General features: G+C 29.7%; 3 protein-coding genes across 5 annotated transcripts; 1 reads left to right on the forward strand and 2 right to left on the reverse strand.

The window, feature by feature from the left end:
• The first annotated feature begins 4025 nt into the window (after positions 1–4025).
• On the forward strand, positions 4026–6207 carry Vta1 (vesicle trafficking 1). Of its 2 annotated transcripts, none has more exons than XM_011053290.2 (4): positions 4026–4371; positions 4578–5015; positions 5080–5217; positions 5332–6207. In XM_011053290.2, the coding sequence occupies exons 1-4, from the start codon at positions 4257–4259 to the stop codon at positions 5481–5483; spliced, it is 843 nt and encodes a 280-aa protein (XP_011051592.1). In that variant the 5' UTR covers positions 4026–4256; the 3' UTR covers positions 5484–6207. The 2 variants fall into 2 exon arrangements, with proteins under 2 accessions (XP_011051592.1, XP_087260079.1); XM_087403953.1 differs by having other exon boundaries at positions 5315–5453.
• A 659-nt stretch (positions 6208–6866) lies between these two features.
• On the reverse strand, positions 6867–18352 carry LOC105144429 (putative acetylcholine receptor chaperone). 2 transcript variants are annotated; one of them, XM_087403954.1, is made up of 4 exons: positions 17829–18352; positions 9781–9919; positions 8463–8593; positions 6867–8404 (listed from the first exon to the last, which is right to left on the reverse strand). In XM_087403954.1, the coding sequence occupies exons 1-4, from the start codon at positions 17937–17939 to the stop codon at positions 8291–8293; spliced, it is 495 nt and encodes a 164-aa protein (XP_087260080.1). In that variant the 5' UTR covers positions 17940–18352; the 3' UTR covers positions 6867–8290. The 2 variants fall into 2 exon arrangements, with proteins under 2 accessions (XP_087260080.1, XP_011051617.1); XM_011053315.2 differs by having other exon boundaries at positions 8463–8569; positions 17829–18295.
• A 1506-nt stretch (positions 18353–19858) lies between these two features.
• Positions 19859–24630, reverse strand: FLASH (FLICE-associated huge protein). The gene is made up of 4 exons (XM_011053302.2): positions 24217–24630; positions 23002–23171; positions 22506–22933; positions 19859–22131 (listed from the first exon to the last, which is right to left on the reverse strand). The coding sequence occupies exons 1-4, from the start codon at positions 24277–24279 to the stop codon at positions 19928–19930; spliced, it is 2865 nt and encodes a 954-aa protein (XP_011051604.1). The 5' UTR covers positions 24280–24630; the 3' UTR covers positions 19859–19927.
• Positions 24631–24784: the final 154 nt, after the last annotated feature.

The raw sequence follows: 24784 nt of genomic DNA on the forward strand, positions 1-24784 counted from the left end.
TTTGTTTAACAAATTTTACGTAACTCTTTCTCTTATGAAACTTAGTATATTGTTATTTCAATTTTATCATTTATCAAAGAATTGTTTGATATAAAAAAAAATATTGTTTTATTAGTAGCTCAAATGGGATTTTACAACCCGAATTAACAAGTAAAGATATTTTGGCTCAATTAGAAGTTTTTTGGTTCAACGAACCGTGCGTCAAGTTCAGTCAGCTTATTCCAAAGGATACATTTACGGCAGAGGATGCTGCTGACGCTTTTAATATACTTCTCGGTAAGTATTACTACGTTTGTAATATATTTATTACATTTAAATACATAAAAAATAATAGATAATTTTATCTTATTTTCTTATTACATCTGCTTAATATTACACAATTCATTCATAGAATTGCATGCACAAAAGAAGCTTATTCTGCAGCAGGCTGAGTGTTTTCGTACTCTACGTATTTGGAAAATGGGAAAATTAAATTAAATAATATAACTAATATAAGCATCGTATATTTAATTATAATGTTAATCTTATAAATTTAATATCATATTTACATTGCGGAACTTATTTATATTATTTTTAATGAATAATACTTCATATTTTCTTACTGTTAACTTGTTCACGGAAGAAAAATGCGAGATACTATTAACTTTTAGCAATTTTGGAAAAATGATTGCAACGTTTTCTTGAATTATTATTGTTACTTTTATTTAGTGAAATACTTCATATTTTAATGCATTTAATGTTTTAATAGAATGAAAAAAATTTGATCTGCAGTTATTTTATATTTGTTAAATTATCATAATTTTATTTTTATTTATTTTTACAAGTAATGCAAATTATCATTAGTGTAATATATCATTTAGTAATATACCTTATGTTAAAGCCTTTGATATTTCAACGAAACAGAAAAATTTAATGCGCAATATTCGTTTATACATGCATCATTTTTACGTATTTATGAGCGTATATTTATTCTTTTAACCATGCTAGAAATTGTTCATTTATTATAAAAATTGCGATATTTTAATAAGAATACAAGAGATGAAATGTTTATTTTATATATTCAAGAAATTATAAATATTTCTATAAATATTTATACAAGTATCGAAATCAGCAATAAGATACTTCTAGCATAATTAAAATATAAAACAATAAATTATATTTTGTAGTTTTTATTTTGCATTTAGCCTGATATTGATTTTTCTAAAAATTTCAATTTCGAAATTTTTTGTGTTTTCTCGGAATAAATTCCACCTCACATACAAGAATTAATGTGTATAATTTAATTGTGGAAAAGGATTTTGGAATCTTTAAAAGAGGGAAAAAGTAATTGTTATACAAAAAATACGATTTTAATTTTGGAAAATCTTTTTTGTTAGGCCTTTGATCATAACTTCGCAAACTCAGGATTATTTGTATATGTCATACACTTCTGGGAAAAGTATCATTTGAATACAGAATTTCTGCACTAAGGCCCGGTTGCACCAACTCGTTTTAAAAGAAAAGAGACAGGGACAAAGAGAGTTTTAAGCTTCGCTTAAAATTAAAGTAATGTTGGTGCAATCGGGCCTAAGGAAATTATAACCTGAGGTGACAGCTGTGAAAGGTAAAATAAAGTGAACTTTTAATTTTTTCAAAACAAATTAAACAAAATCGTGGCGTATTTCGAGCTTACAATTAGACTGACTTTAAATTAATATAATTAATTATAATATGTATGTGTGTATGTAGTAGTATGTATGCAGTAGATGCGTACGTGTGACGTGACATATAATATCTTATATTATTAATATTTGTAGAAGTAAAATTTTATGGCTCACGTTTATGGCTAACGTTTGTATTAATATTTATAAACTGGATTTTTTAATATAACAATTCGTTGCCTCAAACATGTCACGAAAAATAAATAATGAATTTAATAAATTGGATTTTACTTTAATAATAAGAAACAATATGCACATTGTGCACATTGTAGTAACAAAAGTAATAATAAAAGTTTTTTACTTTCCTTAATTTAATCCTTAGAATTTTGATATTATAATTTACAAACGTTTCTTAAAAAAGTAGAATCCACATAATTTATGGATTTAATAAATGCTTACATAATTTTATTTACATAATAGGTATTTATATAATTTACATATATAGTGGGAATATGTATGTGTGTCCACATAGCTGAAATATTTAAAATGCATCACAGGAATATCCTACAAATATCGCCGTATATTTTTATAACCTCCCATACAGCACCAAACTTCAAAAGACGTTCATAGAACATTTTAAGAATGTACAAGACATTCTTAGAACGTTCATATACATTCCATTAATGTTGTATGCTGTGCTGTCTGGGCTATTCCTAGGCGTATTTTTGACAATTCTACTCTATGGATGTAAAGACTGTTTTATAATTTAATTTTTAATTTTTTTATATTGTATAAAACATGTTACTGATGCATTTTATAATATAGTCCACATAGTCTATATTGTTTAATTTTTTATTATATAAAACATGTTACTGATGCATTTTATAATATAGTCCACATAGTCTATATTGTTTACGTGATAAAAGACCATGTAAACATCACGTAGATTTCACATAAATAATCCTTGTAGACGTAACCTTAAAATCTATGGCACAACCCTGGTTCAGGATCCCCTTAATAATCATAAATTTTTGTTAATTGTGTAATGTCACCGTTCTGCAATTATCCCTGGGAGTTGTTGGGAGTCCTGGGTATCAATCATGAAATTTTATCCCTAAAATGGAAAGTGAAAAGTGAAAAATTTAACTATTGAAATTAATGGAGAAATTTTTCACTTTTTATCCTAGGAAAAAAGTTTCATGATTGATACTCAGGACTCCCAACAACTCCCAGGGATAATTGCAGAATGGTGACATTATACAATTAACAAAAATTTATGATTATTAAGGGGATCCTGGGTTGTGTCATAGATTTTAAGGTTACGTCTACAAGGATTATTTATGTGAAATCTATGTGATGTTTACCCTGGGACTCCATTGATATTCACAAAAATTTGCCCAGAGCAGACGATCTTTAATAGTATCTCGTCGATGGTCAAGTACATACGAATTCTGTTTTCGCGTTGCGTCTCTTGACCAATGAAAACGAAACTGTGTCACGTCAGCGGTACTTATAAAACTTGTCCAGGAATGTCCTGGCCAAATTACAAATTTTTCCTTACTTCAATAACCGACGGGGCACTAGAACTGCAGGGACCGCCCCTGACATCTTCTCCCCACCTCACGCGCCCTACCAGCATGGAGGGGCACCTTTTTCCTGAAAGCGTTCGGGTTCTAAAAACGGGACTTGCTCTCGCGAGCAGCGAGTTTTTGAGGAGTAGTTCAAAACTTCCCGGGGTCGGGTCTGGTCGAAGAGAAACGGTCTCTTCCAGAGTATCGCGATTTCTAGTTAAATTCCTAAATTCTACTCGCGTGAGCAATCCAATCTAATCATAGGTACATCTTATTTAATCTTCCTAGTTAACCGCGTCTAATTATTATAAATAGTTATAACATAAGTCTGGATATGTGTGTAGCAACTGCAGAAGTTATAAAATACACTAATTACTTTTGAGCAATTATAAGTACATATATATATTAATATTTGACGAAACCTCTCCTTTTACAATAAACGCCGCCGCGCGTATACGTTTATCGTTTAACTTGGAGATCGTGTGTGTGAACGAGCGGAATCAGCGCCGGCCAATCATCGAGCACCTACAAGGAGCCTGACCAACCAGAGTCCAGACTGAGCCGCGCGTCCCGCACCACGGACCGAACCACCAGCAAGATTCATGAAGGTATTACCATAGGTTTCTTCTTAATCGAAAGGACGCGCAACTCTCGATTTGTTACCCGCCATTGGTCCCCGGTTTGTCCAGGTATCAATTACCAACGGTTGGACCTTGGGACGTAACAACTGCTGATCAGCAGGTCCTTTCTGATTGGCCGAAAGACGCAACGCGAACATAGACGCAATCTCCAATTGCTAGTGTGATACGGGCATTACGTCGTTGATGTGAAAACACCACTTTAATGTTTTCTGAAGAACGTATGTAATCATATGTAATTGACGTATTTTGTGATAAAAAATCGTATTATCGTTGAGTGTTAAAATCTTGTTGCTGATGTATACAGACTAATAATTATTCTTTGTATATTGGAATATATAAATACGGATACCAGAGAAATAAGAGAAGTATTTTCTTAACATATACCTTTGGTATTTCTTATTCCAATGGCACTGACAGGACCTAATTTGCCGAAAGTTCCGACTCCTTTAAAATCTATACAACACTATTTAACAATCGCGTCGAAGCATGACCAGCGAGATAGCGTCGTCAGCTATTGGTGTATGTATATTAATAATATATTATGTATTCTAAATCTAAACCTTAATTCTAGAAATTACAGAAATATTTCAGTAAAGTTAGTTTCACATACAGAGAAGAAAATAAAGATATTTTCTAAAATAAATGTATCTTTCATTAAAAGTTAAACATTCCTTGCTCTCTACTTTAAAGTGATGGAAAATTATTAAAATTTACATCTAAAACAGGTCGCTTGTATTCTCTTCAAACTGGATTGAAGTTGTCAACCAAGACATCAGAAGAGACCAATTTTCTCCTGAAGCTAATGGACTGGTTGGAAACAACAAAGAAAGAACTGCATGACAATGAAGCCATTACTAATGATGTAGCTGCTCAAGCTCACTTAGAAAATTGGGCTTTGAAACTTTTTTTATATGCTGATAAGAACGACAGGGCTGCAAATTTTTCTCAGAAAGTAGTACAGAGTTTCTATACCGCTCAGATGCTGTATGATGTATTGACATTGTTTGGAGAATTGAGTGTAGAAGCTGCACAGAATCGGAAGTACGCTCAATGGAAAGCAGCTTATATTCACAATTGTCTAATTAATGGAGAGACTCCAGTGCCAGGGCCACTAAATGAAGCAAATGATGAAAACGATTCACATAAAACATCGAATGACATTGGTAAGTATTGGCTATTTATCCTCATGAATTTTTGAAATTTTGAGAAACATTTTATGACTGTTAGATGAAGAGGTTAAATCAAATGTAAGTCCTACAAGTCCTAAGGATAATACTTCGCTAGACATTCCATCTGTTCCTCCAAATCCACCAACTACAAGGACACAATCGTTTGAATCAGAAGATGATACCTGTAAAACAGAAAGTAAGTTTCATGTAAATTGATATTTATGAACGGGATAAAATGGATAAGAAAAATTCAAATTTAGAAATACAAGAAAATGAAATAATTATTTTATCAGGTGTGATATAATTTTAGGTGGTGCTAAATTGTCGGTTGAGCAAATCGGTAAGGCTCAAAAATTTATCAAATGGGCAAGCAGTGCATTGGACTATGATGACGTAGCTACTTCTGTAATGAATCTTCGGAAAGCTCTGCATCTTTTAACTACTGGTCAGGAATCCACGTAGATGAATGAAATGTATATAAAAAACACGTACAGTAATATTTTACTTATAATTAATTATGTTGAACTTATCGCTTGTAATGTGTATAATGGTCAGTAAAAGATATTATATTAATATTTTACAATTTTTACAACCTTTGGGTACGGATAATAGAAAATAATTTAAAGAGGCATAATTACAATTAACTAGTCAAATTAATCTCGAATATGGTACATTTAATGAAAATAGAAATTGTTAGACTGTCTTTCCAGATTTTAACTATTATTATTGTTCAAATGAGAGATGTATAGCTGTAGTTTCATTATATTTATTGAAATGATTTAATTTAAGAGCATATTTTTTAATAAAGGCTTTAGTATTAATATCTTGTTTTCCAAATAATTTTTATAGTGATGTTATTAATGAAGCTTTCAAAATATCATTGTTATATTGCTAATAAACAACGAAAACTGAACATTTAAGTGGTAGAAGTTAGTTATTTTGAAAATAAAGATTTTAAGAATTAAAGATTTAAGAATTAAAATGCTTTCAAATAAATGGCTTATGTGATTTTTAGAAATGATATAATATTGCTTTTACAAGCGTTTTAGTATTTAATAATTATTGATAAACTTGCAATAAAAGTAGTTATATTTTATTTCACACAATATGTACATTTAACATCTTGTAGCATGATATATTTTTTTAAATAAACTTAACTTTAAATGATGTAATAAATATACAAAAATGTGTGCGTATCAATCTTAGCCTATGGCCTATAAAGAAAAAATCTTAACATTTCCTTAGAGTTTTTATCAATTATTTGACAGTGGTGTGCGAATAGCTCGAATTCAAATCACAATGGATTCGATTCGTTTTCGAATCTGAAAGATTCAAAACTGAATAAGTTCGAAATATTTTATTTGCTTCATTTTAATGTGAATTCAGGAAAATTTGATTTGAATTCGATTCGTTTTCGAGGATATTATCACAGATTCGATTTGATTTTATAATAGCATAAATACACATTTCTATTATTTGATGTACCTTTTATATTGTAAATGTAAAACTTTTAGAAAAATTTAATGAATATCATATTTTTGATACATTTAATATTTTTACTCAGCATTAAATGCAAAATAAAGAAAAAATAAATAATTATGTATTTAATGAAAATACAATTAAAATCTTTTTTAAACTAAAACTGGCTGTTTTAATTTATAAAAATTATGAGACATATATATATATATATATATATATATAAAAGGATGTCAATTATTTAAATATTTTTTAAATACGTAAATAGGTACAGCCCATAAATTGTTACAATGATCCAAAATGGAAATATTATTTGATATGAAATCGTTTAACTATCGTGGGTGTCAAATAGTATAATAATTAGAAAAGTTTATTTGATAGTTCCAATTTTGGTTTTATTTATCAAATTGTCTGATCACATTCGTTATTCGCACGTAGAGATTTTAAGAAATAAATTAAAAACTAGTGCGCACATATGTCTCAATTACTAAGAAACATTTTCTATGTGTTCATACACGCACGCTCGCACGGTATATATAAGAGCACATTCATTCAAGTGGCAGTTAGTACCTCGTGCTTAAGCTAATGTCACTGAGGATTGGTCGCATTAATATCGGTTAATGTTAGCGTAGCAGATTAAATTTCTTTCTCTATTTATATTACAATTTTACTAGTTTACATTATAGCCTCCTATGATTATATATCATAGTTTTTTATATTATACATTTATAATTATGTATATTATAGTTATTTCATAAAGATATCTTTAACTATTTATATTGTAGTTTCCTACATGTTTTGTGTGTGTGTGTGTGTGTTATTTGTATTATATAACTACTTATATTATACAATTGTATAATGTTTTATATATAGCTATTGTGTGATAGTCATATGTTATGGCTTTAAAAGAGATTAAAAGAGATATAAAGTACTATCAACTATCATAAGTCGATCAAACTTCTTTAGTTTTTAAATCAATTTCATTGACATATATATAGTTAACTATTTGTCCTTTTTCTCTTTTTGCATCATTGTATTAACTGTAATATGAATAGAGAGAAAAACAATTTCTTTAATCATGACTAGCAACAATCGACAGTAATGCAATGGTATCTTAATGGACTGATATTGTGGGATGAATCACTATCATCAATTAGTGGAAACAACATTTACCGATCATCGGACTGCAATTGCTACCAAAACTCAAAGTTTGTATTTATAGATTTTTAATGATAATTAAATAATATTTATCGGAGAAAATATACACATCACATATTCATTGAGTGTTCTGTATCGGTGATAAAAAATATTCCGTCACAAAACTTTATATAACTTCCATTAATTACAAATTTTATTGCGTCTCAACATCACTCGCTTTTTATTCTGCAAATTATATGACGATATAGTGTGCAGAGTAACACGTAGAGTGCAACAAAAATTCATCTCACTAATCACATTAAAACTGATCACTGTAAAGTAAATTATACATTCCTCTTGCATCTCTTTCCAGAAACGTACATTTTTTTTTCACAGAATCCTAAATCATCATTTTCTTTCTTCCTCTATATTACATAGGTTTTTTTACTGCGTGTCAAATCTTTGAATATAAAAGATTCAAAAAGCTATATTAAATAACGGTGTCTTGAGAAAAAAATTTTATTTTTCAAAAAATGGGAACGAGAGTCTATATAATTAAATTAATCTTTCTCAGAATCAATGTCCCAGAAATGAAATCGCAGAATTAAGTGATTTAAAGTGAAAACAGCTAACACATTTTCCAATTGTAATTCCATTCAGTCTTGCTTCTTCGCTTTGTCGTCGACACCGTTCGCCGTCACCGATTGCGCGTTTTCTCGCCTGAGTTGCCAATCGATCACCAGTCGCCCCGTCAGCATAAAGAAGAATACCTGAAATCATTTAATTTATAGTTCGTGGAACATACAATGCCGATAAATAAACACTTACCAGTGCCGGGGCAATCCTCTCGAATTTGTCATTAACCATATAATGAGAATACACGGCCATCAGCATCAAAAGAAGCAGCACCGTGTTCGATAAGTTTTTAACTTTGTCTGGAAGCAATTTACAGATGATTACTGCAATGAATCAGTTCTGTTTATCAAATATGGTAATTTATTTGATATAATAATTAAAAGAGAACAAAAGGTTTATATCAATTAAAGGTCAAATTGAAAATTTATGAATTAATTTAAGGTAATCAAATTAAAGATAAAATTTGCGAAATTATTATTACAACGAAAGAAATGTAAATAAACACAGTTTTCGTGTTTATGACTATATTTTAGATATTGTTTATTACTGTATTTTAGATGAGAAAATTAACATTTCAAAATATAAAATTTATTAAAAATATAAAAAGTGTATTATTGGGGAAGTCTGAAAATTTCGAATGTTTTGCTATGATTCCGTGATTTCTAAGAAATTTCTCTATTTCAATTTATTGTTGCTCTGATCTATTTTTTAATCTAATTTTCAAGATACTCTACAGATTGATCCTAAAAAACAAATCATTAAAAAATTGCTATTTCAAAATAATAATATAAACGTCAAATTCTGATTTTTATGTTAAAATTGACATAGTATAGTATTCATGTCGTTTTCATTTTCTTAATGTTTATTTAGGTTCCGTAAAAGTACTATAAAAGTGTTACGAGGAGAAAACTAGATAAAGAAAAATAATAGATTGTTTCTTGAAAAGTCACGAAATCATAACAAAATCGAATCGAAAATTTCGGTCTGCCTTTTCAATGATTCCTATATATTTAATACATTTATTCCTATATTTTTTATAAATTTTGTATTATAATTTCATTTTCTATATCTTGAATATAGTAGATAATAAATAACAACTAAAAATTATGTCTAATTATTATTCCTTCTTTTAAAATAAATTCACAAATTTTGTCTTCAATTTGAATTATATAAACGTTACAAATCTCTTGCCTTCCTTAAAGTTAAGAATTTGCATGGAATCATAAGTGTAAGATGACAATATGAGGAATCCGCAAAAATAGAAACTTATCGAGAGAATTCGAATCTCTAAAATTCTATAAAAATTAATATTTGAGATTTTTAGGATTGAGGCAATTAAAGATCAGAGAAAGGAACATACATAATAAATATTCGTGAGAGAATCAAGAACTACATATAATAGGATTGATGATACAATTATAAAATTAGTGAAACTGATAATTCGACAGAATTAGCGGTTTCAAAGGGAGGACATTATGATAAAAGAAGGTGGTTGGTCTTTTGCACCTACGACTTGGAATAATCGCCATGGCGAGGCCGCAAATGATCTCGAGCGAGCCGACTATTCTCCGATACCACTTGCTAGGCACTTTAAAGTCAAGTGTTCCCGAAAGCGGGAATACTTTTGCGTACTTGACATATTCCTTCCTCTGAAATAATAAAAAAAAATATTTAAATCTCTTCAGTAAAACTGAAAAGTAACTATATATATAATTATGCTTAGAATAAAATGTTTTTCGTGTTGAAATTGTACTAAGGAAGATCAAAACCAATGGTCGAAATGTTTTACATTTAATTGATCTTTATAAAATTGACTAATAAATTTTATACACGATTTATATCAGCGTGGGCTTTTATTCGGTTAATTTATATCTCTTTATTATATTGATTTATTTTCTTAGAGCTTTCTTTGTTAATTTATGTTTAGAATTAAATATATAACGAATATATCAGTATGGCCCAACTATTATAATGTTTGCTGATGAATTTAACACATGTTGCGATGTCTCTTGTCAAAAATTCGTATAATTATTTCTTCACCAAGAATATAAAAGTAATTAAAAAATAGATAATAGGTTCATTAATTTGCACAGCAAAAATAAAATCGAAAATTTTGCATATTAAATACATTAATTTTTAATACATAAAATTATATATAAAAATGAAAACGTTTCAACTAACACAGATTCCTCATCAGTTCATAATATAAAAGTAGTTTTCAGATCATAGTTGATTGAAAAACAAGTTTTTTATTGCAGCGAATCGCGCCGCGAATAAGAAATATGAATAACAAATTATATATTTCTTCCTTAATTTTAGATGAGCCCTCAATAGAATTCTCATTTGAAGCATAAATATTATACTTGACGTAAAATATTTGCGAATTCGAACGTATAATTAATTTCTAGATGACCGGAAAAGTCACTTTTGTGGCTCTTGATTTTGGATTAAAATACTACTTTTAGTGGTATTTTAAATACTAAATGTATTAAATATATATGTGTATGTATTAAAAAATAAAAATTATAAAATGTTTACAAAATATGTGTATATTGAAAAATATACAAAAAATAAAAAAAAATATAAAAATAAAAAATTATAAAACAAGAAAAAAAAATAAAAATAACAAATTCAAAACCAAATAAAAAAGAAAATCAAAAAGGAGCTACAAATTTTCTATGTCCACATCGTTAGCTCTGAGTAATGCTAAAGGAAAGTTCTGAGTCTATACGTTTATATTCATTTATGTTGTCAATTGCACTTAGGGAGAATTAGAAATTTTATAAATCTACACTCAGAATTGAAATCAGCGATATCAAAAACCCCCAAAATATTATTTTTGAGAAGATAAATATTTTTTAAGATATTTTAAGAAGATATTTTTTGATCGTATGTTTACGGCCAAGAAAGTCACTTTTGTGACTCTGTATAAATCTTGAAATTTTGCGACATGTGTATATTATTTATATAGCAAAATTTTTGACAAAAAAGAATCATTATTTTAATGAAAAAATACTGGCCATCTAAAGGTTAAATACCTATACAACAGTTAAGGAAAAGAATTATAGATTTAGAAACAAATAAAATACATCTTGTTGTGTTCATTTCTAAAAAAATAACTTTTGCTGAACGCTGTTTTTGCATTGTATTTACATAATGGTGAAATAATCGAGAGCCCGTTTTGGCAGCCTCAAACAATTCGAGGACTTGTAGAAAACCTGACTTGTTCTAATATACGAAGTATATAAATATCATTCGCCAGCAAGTTTGCGAGCTTATTGGCGGTTGACCAAGTAATCTGCACGAGTGTTTACCTTAATATCACTTTCGTTGGGCAATGTCGGAGATTCTGAAATAGCGAAATGACACAGCGATAGTCCACATTTACATTAAAAATTTGCATTAAGCTGTAATATTAAATACACGTAACATATTTCATTAACTCATAGTTAACGAATAAATATATATCTTTCTATACTTCATAAAAAAAGATTTATATTTTCTTACGAGATTATGTACGAGAAATGGAAAATCGGCTTTCGACAAAAGGAAAAATATAACAGTAATAAAACATTTTATACTTATTATAAATAATAATTAATTGATTATTAATCAATTTATTTCTTAAATACTTCAGATTCAATAAAATTCTATTAATGATATAAATTCTATTAAAATATAATTGTGTATTTCCACATGGCCGTATCAATGTTTGATCTTTAATACTGTATAACATATTGTAATACTTTAATACTTATACCTACATTATCGAGCGCGCATTACCGCGTGTATTTTTATACCATCTATAACGAGCTAGGTGACACAGCATGCATCGCACCTTACAATCGACAGGTTTAAAAATTGTATTTTTTTCCGACGCCCTTGGCCTCGTTGTGACCGACACTCTCGCAATATAATTTTTATGTTTGATTGACCTTAATTAAGAAGGAGGATACAATTTCGCCATAGAGCAAAACTTCTTGTTACGTTACTTTTTTTTCGTCACTGAGTCAACAATACGTCAATAATTTTTTTTATTTTTTTTATTCTTTTTAAATTTTTTTCTGATATAATTGGCAAAAACGTTATTAATTCGATGTGTTTTTTACATAAACTACATCTGAATTTTAATTATGATTTAAAAAGAGTTAGTTTTTTCATTTAATTTTGATTCGTAATTTTGTATGATAATTTTTAAATAATTAAATGAACAAATCATAGTGTGTCCAGTTATTTAAAAAAAAATTAAAATAAATTATAAAAATTAGCTTGCTGTATACTTTCCAAGAGAAAATACAAAGTTCAAAAAACATAATTTGTAAAAGAATGCTTTGAAGATCTTGATACTATTTGGCATCACTACCTCGCATTCCTCGCAACGATTTATTCCCTTTTTCTTTGGCTATTTCAAACAGATTACAAGAAAATTAATGTCAAATTATACCAATGTAGAAGGTTGTAGAAAATAAACTCGAAAAAATAAAAAGATTGAAAATATTGCTCATGTTTCATTGGTGTTTGTGTTATTTGTTCCAAACTGATTTTTATCGATATTTTCATCAATCATTTTACGGATTTTTTATCATTTTTATTGACATTTTGTCATTAGATATAATTTTAATTTGTAGAATGTAAATAATAAAATAGTTTTTAACTTAACAATAGTAATAATTTATTTTTTATATTAACTTTTCCTAGACACCTGGATGAAATCGGAAAGAATATCAGAAGTGTAAATAATATAATAATAATTATATACAGGGTGGGCCATCTATTGGTACGTTTTTGAATTTCGTCGTATGGCAACACCGAACGAGCTACAGACCCGAAATTTTGACAGTTTATTAGTCATACCGTCCGCGGCACGAAACAACATGTTTTCTCTTGAAGAGCGTTTTGAAATTTTAAAAACTTATTTTCAAAGTCAGTGCTGTGTCGCCGAAACTGTACGAATTTTGAAAAGAAATATGGGTCGTGATAGAGCACCCACCGAAGGAGCTATACGCAAATTGGTGAGGAAAGTTCGTGAGAAAGGGATGTTAGTGGATGACAGAAGTGGTCCCAGAGCTCGGACAGTGCGCACACCCGAGAATATTGAGGCTGTGGCCCAAAGTGTGAGACAATTCCAGCTTTGAAAAACAATATTACGACTGTTTTGAGTGAAATTGGCGCCGAGGTAGTCCAAAATGTCATTAATAATTGGGGTGACCGAATGGCATACTGTAAGGCCAGTAGAGGGAGCCACATGAACGAAATCGTTTTTCATTCTTGACGCGGATACTTTTAGCTTCACAACAAAAAAAAAATTAATAAAAAATATCAATGTATGCTCATTTGATCGCATTTTTAAAAACGTACCAATAGATGGCCCACCCTGTAATTAAAAAATTCCTCTTTTATTGGACGTACGATTGCAGATACACTGTCTATTCTATAATAATTGACGCAATTAAGATATTAACTTAAAATTTTTTCCTCTATACAAAGATGTGTCTAAAAATCGTTTTATATATATACAAATCTAAATGTGCTGAAAATAATCTACTTTAAAAAAAATTATTTATTAGGTGTTGGAATTAATTCGTAGCGTTTTTTAATGAAAGAATGTTATTTATTTCACATGAGCATTAAAAAATACATTAATGAAAGTACTTCCCATCACTTGTAAAACGCTACGAATTAATTCCAACACCTAATAACTTAAAAAAATTACTCTGTAATTCACACTGATTCATTGCCAGTATTGCTAAATTTTCTTTATTTCTATTTTTAAAATTGATGTTGTATTCTTTTATAAAATTATGTCGACTATTTTGAAGAAATAATCGCCTGCAATGTAACATCATACAGCCGGGAGCTGTTCAACGTGTATCAACCTGTGGAACACTGGTTAATAATTCGTTGGATCGATCAACTGCGCCTTTCATCACATTTTTCCGAAGAAGGGTCCACTGTGCGCCCAAACGTTAACCCGATAAACGTAGCGCCATGTGAACCGTGTCATCCGTATTTGTTGTCGAGTTTTTCATCTCTGAAGCGTTAACAATTCGGAAATTGAGCATCGTGGGAAACGGACGCTGAGAGCTTCAGCTGACAAGGGCAGGGAAACCGTTAATACATAAAGCGCCTTTGTGCAAAGGAGATTTTGCCGCTCCTACTAATTTTTCTTTACTTTATTTACTACTAATCTTTTAAATAAAATAAATTTTTAAATATCTTTTTTAGACAAGGCATAATTTGATCATGTTACTTTTTCCTAGAACGAAAATGTGAAACGTAAAAATTTTGTTGAAATTAATAAAACTTTGATTTTTTTCTGGAAAAATAATCGGTATTCTAAGTCCCTATTCTTAAAAAGAAACGTATACGAAAAAATAGGGAAATATAAGTAACATATACAATGTTCAGCGTAACGATCCGCACGATTTTTTAGACACTTCTGACAGTTAAAAAAAAGATTGAAGGATGAGTATTCATTCTTTTATATACGTTAAAACATAAAAAATTAAATCAAAGTCATAAATTTTTTAAATAGCACCATATAATTTTTTTTCTATAATATTATAGAAGTCTTCAAATCACTGTCACTTTTATTGATGTTTTATTGATTTTATTGCATACTTTATTAAATAAGTACATGTATGTATGTTCTGTCTAGGCAAAGATACTGCTTACAAATAATGTTACAAATTTAATATTAAGTATCAATAAAATCGATAAAACATCAATAAAAGTGACATTTCGATAGTGATTTGAATTTGTCTTGAAGACTCCTATAATATTATGGGAAAAATTGTATTATTTAAAAAATTTAAGATAACTTTAATTTCCTTATAAAAAAAATTTATTTTTCTAATTCCTTTTATCGCATGTTATAGCTTATAAAACAGATAAATATTCATCTTTTAACTTTTTTTTTAACTGTCGGAAGTATCTGAGAAATCGTGTAGATTACGCTGAACATCCTGTATATTTCATTTTTCACACGTTTCTTTTTAAAAATGGGGGCTCTGATGCTTTAAAATGATTTTGTACGTATGTATGTGGCTCTATATGCATTGAAAAATTTTAATAGCAACGGCAAATAAATAATTATCTGTTCCGACTAGATTTTGTAATTAGATTTTCTGAATTAATATACAGTTTTGGAAGAAATTAAATCTGACAAAAGCGTGCATATATGATTACACTGAAAAATTGATTTTTAAGCTTTTTTTTTGCAATCTGAGTCTTTTTTTTATACAAATAAAATTTCATTTTCAAATTTCATCGCAAATAAAAGAGACTGGAATCCAATTTCTCCTTCTAAAAATATTCTTAAATTCTTGTTAATAGGGATCTTGTCTGCGGAAAAGATGTTGAAAAATGATCTTAAAATTTTTCACAATCTTTGAAAATCTAGAAGAGTAAAAAAATTAGGCTGGGCAAAAATCCATCGCAGATAAAAAAGTAAAAATATGTTTGCAGATGAAGGATTAAAATTTAATTTGACGCTTCTCTTGTTAATGCATTTTTGGGCAGTGCACAACTTGCACACTTGCTTGCGGCGACCCTGGGCAAGGGGAAACCAGAGGAAACGTTGTTAGATGCGTTCAGCAATGTAAATCTGAGATGCGAACTAGCAGATGACGAGCTTGATCACATGATCTTCGAGCAATTCGAGTGCCAAGAATTAATTCCAAACGCTGCAGAGCTGTAAACTATCCTTTAAGGTTAGATTTTAAAATGAAATTGTTTATTTTTATAAATAAATGAAAAAAACTCTATTAATTGAAAATTTCTTTCGCTTTACTAGAAACTGATAATAGTCTCATGTACTAAAAATAGATCGTTACACATGAATGTAGCAGACTCATATGCAAGGTGTGTTTTCTTAAAAGAAAATACTATATTGCAAAATAAATTTCAGCAATTTATAAATTATATCATTTGATTTATATTTGTTAGAGTCTTTAATATATCAATATAGTTTGATTTTATTTCATTCTATAAGTGCAACATAAGCTTTGATCTAAAAATTAACTAGCAAATTCTTTGTTTTCAAATACATATTATAATTTCAAATTCATAAAAAGGAAAAGAATTGAAAACTTATTTTCTTCGTTAAACATTATACATAATGTACTTCACCAATTTCTTGATAGTATTTGAGCGTTTGTAGGCTCAAACATAACAGTTCAAATACACTATTTGTAAAATAGAAATATTAAAAGAGATGAATGTACGTTAGATGTTAACGAACAGTTGGATATATTATCATATATAGAGGTTATGAATTTAATTTAGGCGCGAAAATCTGCATTAGTTCTGCGAGCTCGGTCTTTGAATCCGTAGCAGCTCGATTCGCTCTAGAAATGTTAATAGCGAACGCAGATGAGATGACATGTAGCAGAAAGATGTTGCCAAACGATTTTCGAGGTAAAAGAGCAAACGGACGCTTCCAATTTGCAATGCCGAATCAGCTGAACGCACCTGCGTAAGCGCGCGCACGCGATTATGTAGCGACGGAATCAAGAGTAGCGGTGGCAAGCTTCAAGCTATATAAATGTTACATAACAAAGTTAGGCTGTGACAGAGCGGACGGATACACGAGGCGGCTTGTATCTATCCACTTTGGCACCGACGTCGACATTGACGTTCATGAAATTACATAAAAATAATACGAGAAGAGATGGATATATCGTATGACAAATGGCGTCCAGTCTGTCAGCCTGCTAGACAGTTTGACGCGGTTAAATGATTTTCTTTTTATTATTTAATTAATTAATTAATCAGTTAAATAATAAAACATTGTTTGCGGCATAATTTTTAGATCGACTGACAGTTGCAGATCGGACGAATAACTATAGAAATCTAAAGCGGAAGCTTAAACTTATCGGTTAATATTGATTGCGGAAGTTTTTGAAGTGGAAGTTTGGCGTGCGATGATCGCTGCCAATTATTTATAATTAAATAATAAAATAATTTAATAATTATAAGACAATTAGAATATAATTTAATAATTATAAGACAACTATAAGACGGTAATTTAGTAATTATAAGATAAATGTATACTAATTTAAATCATTTTTTGTAAATCACTTATCGTCCATCAATCTTAACGCTGTTAAACTTAATAATTGACGTAAAAACATTAAACTGTTAAACATAACGACATCAATGTCCGGTTCTATCAATGTAAATTAACTTTAATCCTGCTTTAACTCACTTGTTATCTTTTTCTAACTCTAAGAAAAGGATAAACTATACTGAAATTAAAGTTAATCTACATTGATAGAAATGAACATAAATTAAATTAACTGCCAATTTCAACAATGTTCACCCCAGTGAACAATAACTTTATCAGTTCCACGTCTCGGAACTTGTCAGTCACGTTCATTGCTGAACCTAATTATAATTTCAACTATGATGATAAATTTGATCGTTTACTGAATCTAACATCGCCATTTATCGTTCCTGATGTATACAATAGGGTACTTTTACAATAGGGTACGTTAAATATCACATAAGCAAAGAAGAGGATCGATTCCTTGCCGATGTGTGAAGTGGACAACTCACCAGGTCCTTGTGCAAGTCCTTGCTGATGTGCGAAGTCAGCTTCATGGTGCCGACAAAAACGAAGAATATACCGAGAAGCACCGAGAGCGACTTGAGCACTATAGAACCCATCTTGATGACCTGATATAGATATCGCGGATTGCGTGCGAAAACGCCGCCGATCGATTATCGCCGGAAGCGAACGCGACGTGGACGGCCGCGACTGAGCGCGGATCTCGGTCTCGTCGTCGGGTAGCGGAGGATCGGCGGCGAGGGGCACAGCGCGCGTCTAGGAGCACATGCTCGCGTGCGTCGCGAGTTAGAAGCGCGTTAGTGGGCGGTCGCGGCGGCGACGGCGGCGACGGCGACGGCGACGGCGATGATGTCCATGGCGCGGGTCATCCCGACGTCCTCTGCGACTGCCAAGCGTGGCGCGGCGCATGGATGTTCCTTTCACTCCCGACCCCTGGGCTGGCTGGTGACGTCAACGGACGACGCGCGCGTATCGGCGTCGTTGCGCCGGCTATTTTCTGATCGATACTCAGCCGTTTCTCTTCCGCGTTAATCGATGTAGAATGCCCTAGCTCGCTTGGGCCCACTTCGACCGACTTCCAAATTGACGTTGACTGTAACTTGTAAAATTAATCATCATTGTAAAATTAAAGGACTTTTTTTCCGGCATCGGCATTATTTTAATATATTGTATGTATTCTATAATTGTATATTTATCTCTCATCTTGAACTGACTATGATTTTAGTTCTCTCTTCTCGAAATCGAATCGGCGAATACGTAGCGTTCATCTATAGATGCAACCTATAGAATTAACTCTGCAATCGATATGTTCCTTGATTAATTTGTCGAATAATGCCTGTATCATTAATAATAATTTAATAATAATTTTATTGAAATGTGCAGATGCTATAATATAATATAAAGATAAACGTAGTAAAAAGCAGCACTTCAAGAATTACTGAAGCATCAGTAACGAGGCTGTGTTTTTAAGCCTACATCTCCTTAATAAATAATTACAATGACATAATAATAATATAATAATAATAAATCATTTAGATTAATACGCAAAGATTAGAGTCCGAAACTTTTGCCGAAACTGAACCAAAATACTCGACTATGTCAACTGAAACCGAAACCAAAATTAAAAAATAGGAATTCTATAAAGGCCATTTGTATAGACATGTTTATATATCATATACTTTTTCTTCATAAATATCATAATTTAATTATTGAAACAATAATTACACATATTAAAATTAATATTTATGAAAAATTAAACATATGGTTTCAGTCAAAACTGACACGTTATGTGTTCATTTTTGGTTTCGGTTGGACTCTAGCAAAGATGATCATAAACACTAACATATAAATATACAGAGATTAATGGAATTATACAGAATAAGTAATATTATTTAAATTAATTTAGCAATTGAAGAAAATATTAACACATATCAATAAGTTTGTAAGTAAGAAAGTACATTTGAAAATGTACAAAAGACAAAATAAATAGCAAGATAAATATTTAATTTAATACATGTATTAAATTAAAAATGAGAAAGAAGCAAACTGATCAGAAAATAGAAACAGAAGAGCAAAATTAAACATTAGGTAACGAGATAAAAATCTTTTATTGCATATGAGAAGCCTAAAATTTATTCTGTTAACATGGATAAAATTAACTTTTTCGTATGTGAAAAGAAAAATTAGAAACAAGAGAGATTAGAAACAATTACATAAATTGTTGATTTTATTAATTGGAGCTTGATCAAAGTTATTTTTATTTTACGAGCAGACGCTCGACAAATTTGAGAAAGCAATTCCAAGTTTAATTGGCAACGCCAATTATCAATTCTTTGACATCGCCATAAAGAATACCTATGTTTCATTTTTATAATTCGTTTTTCTTATTTCCAACTAAATTAAACTAATCTTCCATGCATCTACATGCATAAAGAAAATGATATTTGAAAGATTTAAAGCTTAAGATAAGAAACTAATTAAAAAATATCGTACCATTTTGAACGTTCAATTACTTCCATTCTTGATTTCTTGTTTATAAATCAAGCTTTATTGATATTCCTTATTAAGTGTAGGAAATGTACAATGATTATTTACAAGTTGTTTTTGTAGTCATTCGCGATATTTTACAGGCACGCGGTTTCAAAGTAGAATCATTGTTGTTACAACTACTAGTAACAGAGGACGTTTTCACTGTATTCATCAGGACGGTCATAGACGCGTTACTGTCGCTCAGTATCACGGCTTTTCGACGATGCGAAATTAATATTCCTCTGCTTTGTTGGTCCTTTTTATTCTTCACTATAGATATTGTCTTCTTAACACCAACCGATTGAACATTGATTGTTTCTTCCGCTTTCGTTTCCTTCGAAGTTGCTGTATCCAAAATAGCTGTACTGCGTTCTGATCTCAAAGACGGCTTTTGGATTGCATCGAAATTAGAGACATTGATAGAAGAATTCTGAACATAATTATGATCGTTGAGGCATGTTTCAATGGCGCTTTTATTTGATATTTGATGAAAAGTCTCCCTTTCAAGTGATACTTGATTTTTATCTTTATCCTCAATATCACAATTAAGCATAACTTCCACTTTTGTAACTTCAGCAGTAGAAATTCTTAATTCATCATCAATTTTATGAATACTATCACTATTATTAAAATTGTTCATTTCTGTGATTTCAACGATGCTTCCAATATTAGGATTGCTTATATTTTTCTTTTTAGAAGCATCTTCTATACTAGAATCATCTATCTCTTTGATTTTAGTAACACTATCAATATTAAAATCAATTATTTCTTTGATTTTAGTCACTTCAGTAATAGAATCTTTCGATTTTTTATTAGTATCACTTTTGTCACTACTGTCAATATCATTATCGCGCACTTGTTCAGTTATTCCAATATTCTGAACAGTAGATTCCATTAAATCTTTATTAAAAGATTTATCTTTGTCTTTTATACAATTATTTATTTTATCAGCTACTACATCATTTTTACAAAAATTTAATTGAATTATTTCTTCGCAATCTTTCGAATTTTCTTGTATAAGACGTGACGCTACTTCAATTTTTTTTGTACTAATATCCGCCACTTCTAACTGTTTTGTACCATTTGCGTCATTTTGAAGCGATATTAATTTGTTATCTATGGATGCATTCACAGAAATATCTTCATTTTTATCTTCAACTGAAATTTTTACATTATTTTCTTCCCTTCTATTTTCTGCGGAGATTTTTGTAAAATTATTTTTCTTCTTAGGACTATCTAAAATTTCGCCTTCTTCCGGAACATGTTCCAAGTCTTTCTTTACGATATGTATGGGCATGACTTCTGACAAGTCCTTCAATTTAATTTCTGATTCATTTTTCACTTTATGCTGTTCAACATTTTTACCAGCACTGGAATTCATAGTACTATTTACAATTGTTCGACTAGAAGACTCTCGTAAATTAGTTTCTGCTTTATCATTTTCATGTAATTTTTTATCATTTAAAATGCTTGCCTTTTCGTTTCTTGTTCTACGATTTTCGTGCTTCTTATTCTTGTACGAGCTACTACTTTCTTTGTCTTCAGTGTCACTCGATGAATATCTATATTTGTCCCTTAGATCATATTTTTCACGCCTATATTTCGTTCTCCTATCATTTTCTTCGTTTCCGTAGTTCCTTTTTAATCTGTCATATTTGTATCGGCTATCATAATTATAATTATCATACTTCGTTTCTCTATATGTTCTACTGGATTTTTCACGTAAACGATGACTGTTTGAACTCTCGTAATCACTCCTGCTTCTAGAGTAGCTTCTTCTTCTTGGCGGACTATATCTGTGCCCATTTTTCCTGTAACCACTGTTAAATCTTTCCGAGACACGAGTTGTGTGTGAAGTTGAAGTTGTCTGAAAATTTCGTACACTATGGGCGTGACTATTTCTGATATAGGAACTGTCATGGTCTTTTGCCGATTTACTTCTCATTTCGCTTCTCCATCCGTTTGTACAACTTCGATTCTCGTTGGTGTCTCGATATTCTGAAGCAGCTCTACGTTCATCGCAGAATGAAACTTCTTCCTTTTTAAAAGAATGTGCTACATCCAATTGATCTTCGAATTTGAGATTATCTTTTATATCATATTGCGTAAAATTGTTTGTTAAATCATACTGTGTAAGATAATTATAATTCGTTTCTTCGGTTACGGTTTCCTTTTCATTTTTTTCAATTTTTATACGCTTGTGTCTACTTGTATTATCTTCTTCACTCGTTCTTTTTATCAAATTTTTTCTGTACGAAGGTTCTATAACAAGATTATTTTCTGATGTAATTATAATTTTCAAACTAACAAGTTTATTACTCAACTGACTTTAAATAAAGTCTGTATATGCTTAAGATATTCTAAATATTTTAAAATTCTCAAATTAAGATATTTTAGGATAAGATGTTCCAAACTTCTTATACACTTTCTTCAAGATACAGATAAATAGTAACAAATATTTAATACGATATAAATTTTAATATAAATGTTCACTTAATAATGTTTAATATAAAGATATAAAAAATTCTTCTATTAGATAGAAAAATATATTTATAAAAATTAAAAACTGTTTTATGATTAGTAAGCTTACGTGATACATATAATTATATAAAAAGTAAACATATTTTTAAATCTACCTGAACTAGAACATCGTCCAATATTAGAGTCATTGGTGTCGTTATTCATACCAAATGGAGATCCAGCCTTCTTATCATTTTCAATAATATTTTCCTTAGAAATATCCTTTGTTTTAATATCTGCAGCAAGCTTTATTAATTTTGTCTGCTTTTCCTCTTCTTTTTTATCTTCTATAATTCTCTTATACAATCTTTCCCCAAATACTGTAGGCATCCGATGAACTTCATTCTGTGGTTTTTTACTTTTATATTCATCGTGACAGAGTTGAATTTGATAAGATTCAGTTTCTTCAGTTTCACTTTCTTGTAAATGTATCGAGGAAGTATCTTCATATTTCTTAGTTACATTATGTTGATATGGTAATCTAGGAATAGAAAAATCTCGCGATTTATAATTGTGGCTCCTTCTAAAGGTTACATCGTCCAATCTGTAAACATTTTTGGTAATGTTAGAAACAGATTTGCGCGCCAATATAACAGTTTATATAATTCATACCGTTTCCTCAGATCATCTATTGTCTTGTCCTTTCGTGTAATTTCAGCTCTTGCGGTTTTGAGTAAGGAAGATAAATTGTTCTCTAAGTTAGCGTTATGTCTCTGAAGATTTTCGTTTTTGCTTATGAGTAAACTAAGCTCTTCCTTTAATTCCTTGCAGTTACAATCATCCTTAGCAATTTAAAAACATCAACTTATTATTTGATAGATTATATCAGTATATTTCATATAGAACCATTTTTTAATAAATTATTATTGTTGTATAGACATAAAACAATGATAACAATAATAATAGTAGTTCTTAATATTCTTTGCTATATATATATATATATATATACTTTAATTTTTAAATAGATGTTCTTTAAATTATATATAAAAATTTAAAAATATATTTAGTTTCCTAGCGTTATTTTTACAAATATCTTTAAAATCAAATTTTGCAAGATTTGTCATTACAAACTATATAAAGTATAAAATTAATCTTTTTCACTTTTATGTCAAAATAAACTCAACATATATTTTATAATAATTCCATTGGCATATTTATTCCAAAGATTTTTGGATTATTTTAATAAGTTTATGAAAGAATTCTTTCAAATGACATAAATTTATTATATATTATATTAAACGCAAAGTTAATATGTTATATATTAAAGGTTATCTTAATTTGATAAAAAATAATATCCCATATAAGTTTAAATATGTATACAAGCAGCATTCTTAATATATCTTGTTGTATTTAAATTTTCATATTTTGTGTAATTTGTAATATAAAACAATATAAAAACATTATTTTAAAATATTCATTTTATTTAATAAGAAAAATAAATTAAAATAATAAAATTTTCGTCATATAAGAGGCATTAAATAATGCATTTAATAAATATAACTGATTATAATACGGACGTTAAAAACTTTAAATTTAATCGAAAAGTATAAAACAGCAAAACATAAAGATGTAATTTTATGGCGCGCGCGGGAAATATTTTATAGGTTATATTGACATATTTGCACATTATATTATCTATTACGTTAAAATTAGACACAATTTTATTCTTTAATGAGTGTAAACGTATAAATCATTGTACACTGCTTTTTTATCCTTTATAAAATTCATATCTTTGTAAAATCAAAGGTTTATATGCAAATGCAACACAAGTCGTGCAACAATGAAGTTACGCTAACCAAAATTAGTATTATCGTCAGTAATTCTCACTTTTTTTTCGGGAGTCAAATTGAAACTCGATAAATCCGCATAAATATCGACGTCATCCTCCATTTTCTGCGATTGTTTGTCATACCGAGACGATTGTAATGTCACTCTTGTTACTCTCGCGTGCCATCGCCGCCATCGGTAAAACTGTCAGATGTACAAAGATTGCACTTGTAGGTCATCACAACTGTTTGCCACTGTTTGCGGTGTACACCTTTTTCCTAGAGCATGCATGAAAGTACGTATATATCTTATACCCCTTACACTATACGTAGACTGTTTTTTATTGTAGCTGCACTTCTTGAAGCGATCTTATTCTCTTTTCTCTATTCGATACTCTCTATTCTATACAGGACGATTTTATTATTTTTTGTCCATTCATAAACTAGAGTTTTTTCACATATTTACATTCTTACATAACCTCGCATTACTGTTCCAGAGGCTCGTATTTTGAAATGAGGTGAAAATTACAAAAGTGAGCAGTGATTACTAGGTATTGACCAATTAAATTATGAATATTCTAGTGAATTTGTTCACTTTTGTAATTTTCACTTCATTTCAAGATACACAA

This window comes from Acromyrmex echinatior, chromosome 3 (genome assembly GCF_024713525.1).
Source record: "Acromyrmex echinatior isolate Ae372 chromosome 3, ASM2471352v2, whole genome shotgun sequence".
Classification (NCBI taxonomy): Eukaryota; Metazoa; Arthropoda; class Insecta; order Hymenoptera; family Formicidae; genus Acromyrmex; species Acromyrmex echinatior.

Excerpts from the sequence above, each read along its gene's own strand:
- Vta1 (XM_011053290.2), top strand. The coding sequence starts at position 4,257 with ATGGCACTGACAGGACCTAATTTGCCGAAAGTTCCGACTCCTTTAAAA. Across the intron at positions 4,372-4,577 it reads TAGCGTCGTCAGCTATTGGT|GTCGCTTGTATTCTCTTCAA; the intron begins GTATGTATATTA and ends CATCTAAAACAG. Across the intron at positions 5,016-5,079 it reads TAAAACATCGAATGACATTG|ATGAAGAGGTTAAATCAAAT; the intron begins GTAAGTATTGGC and ends TATGACTGTTAG.
- LOC105144429 (XM_087403954.1), bottom strand. The coding sequence starts at position 17,939 with ATGGGTTCTATAGTGCTCAAGTCGCTCTCGGTGCTTCTCGGTATATTC. Across the intron at positions 9,920-17,828 it reads AGGACTTGCACAAGGACCTG|AGGAAGGAATATGTCAAGTA; the intron begins GTGAGTTGTCCA and ends TTATTATTTCAG. Across the intron at positions 8,405-8,462 it reads AGAGGATTGCCCCGGCACTG|GTATTCTTCTTTATGCTGAC; the intron begins GTAAGTGTTTAT and ends AAATGATTTCAG.
- FLASH (XM_011053302.2), bottom strand. The coding sequence starts at position 24,279 with ATGGAGGATGACGTCGATATTTATGCGGATTTATCGAGTTTCAATTTG. Across the intron at positions 22,934-23,001 it reads ATAGATGATCTGAGGAAACG|ATTGGACGATGTAACCTTTA; the intron begins GTATGAATTATA and ends AAATGTTTACAG. Across the intron at positions 22,132-22,505 it reads TGGACGATGTTCTAGTTCAG|AACCTTCGTACAGAAAAAAT; the intron begins GTAGATTTAAAA and ends ATCTTGTTATAG.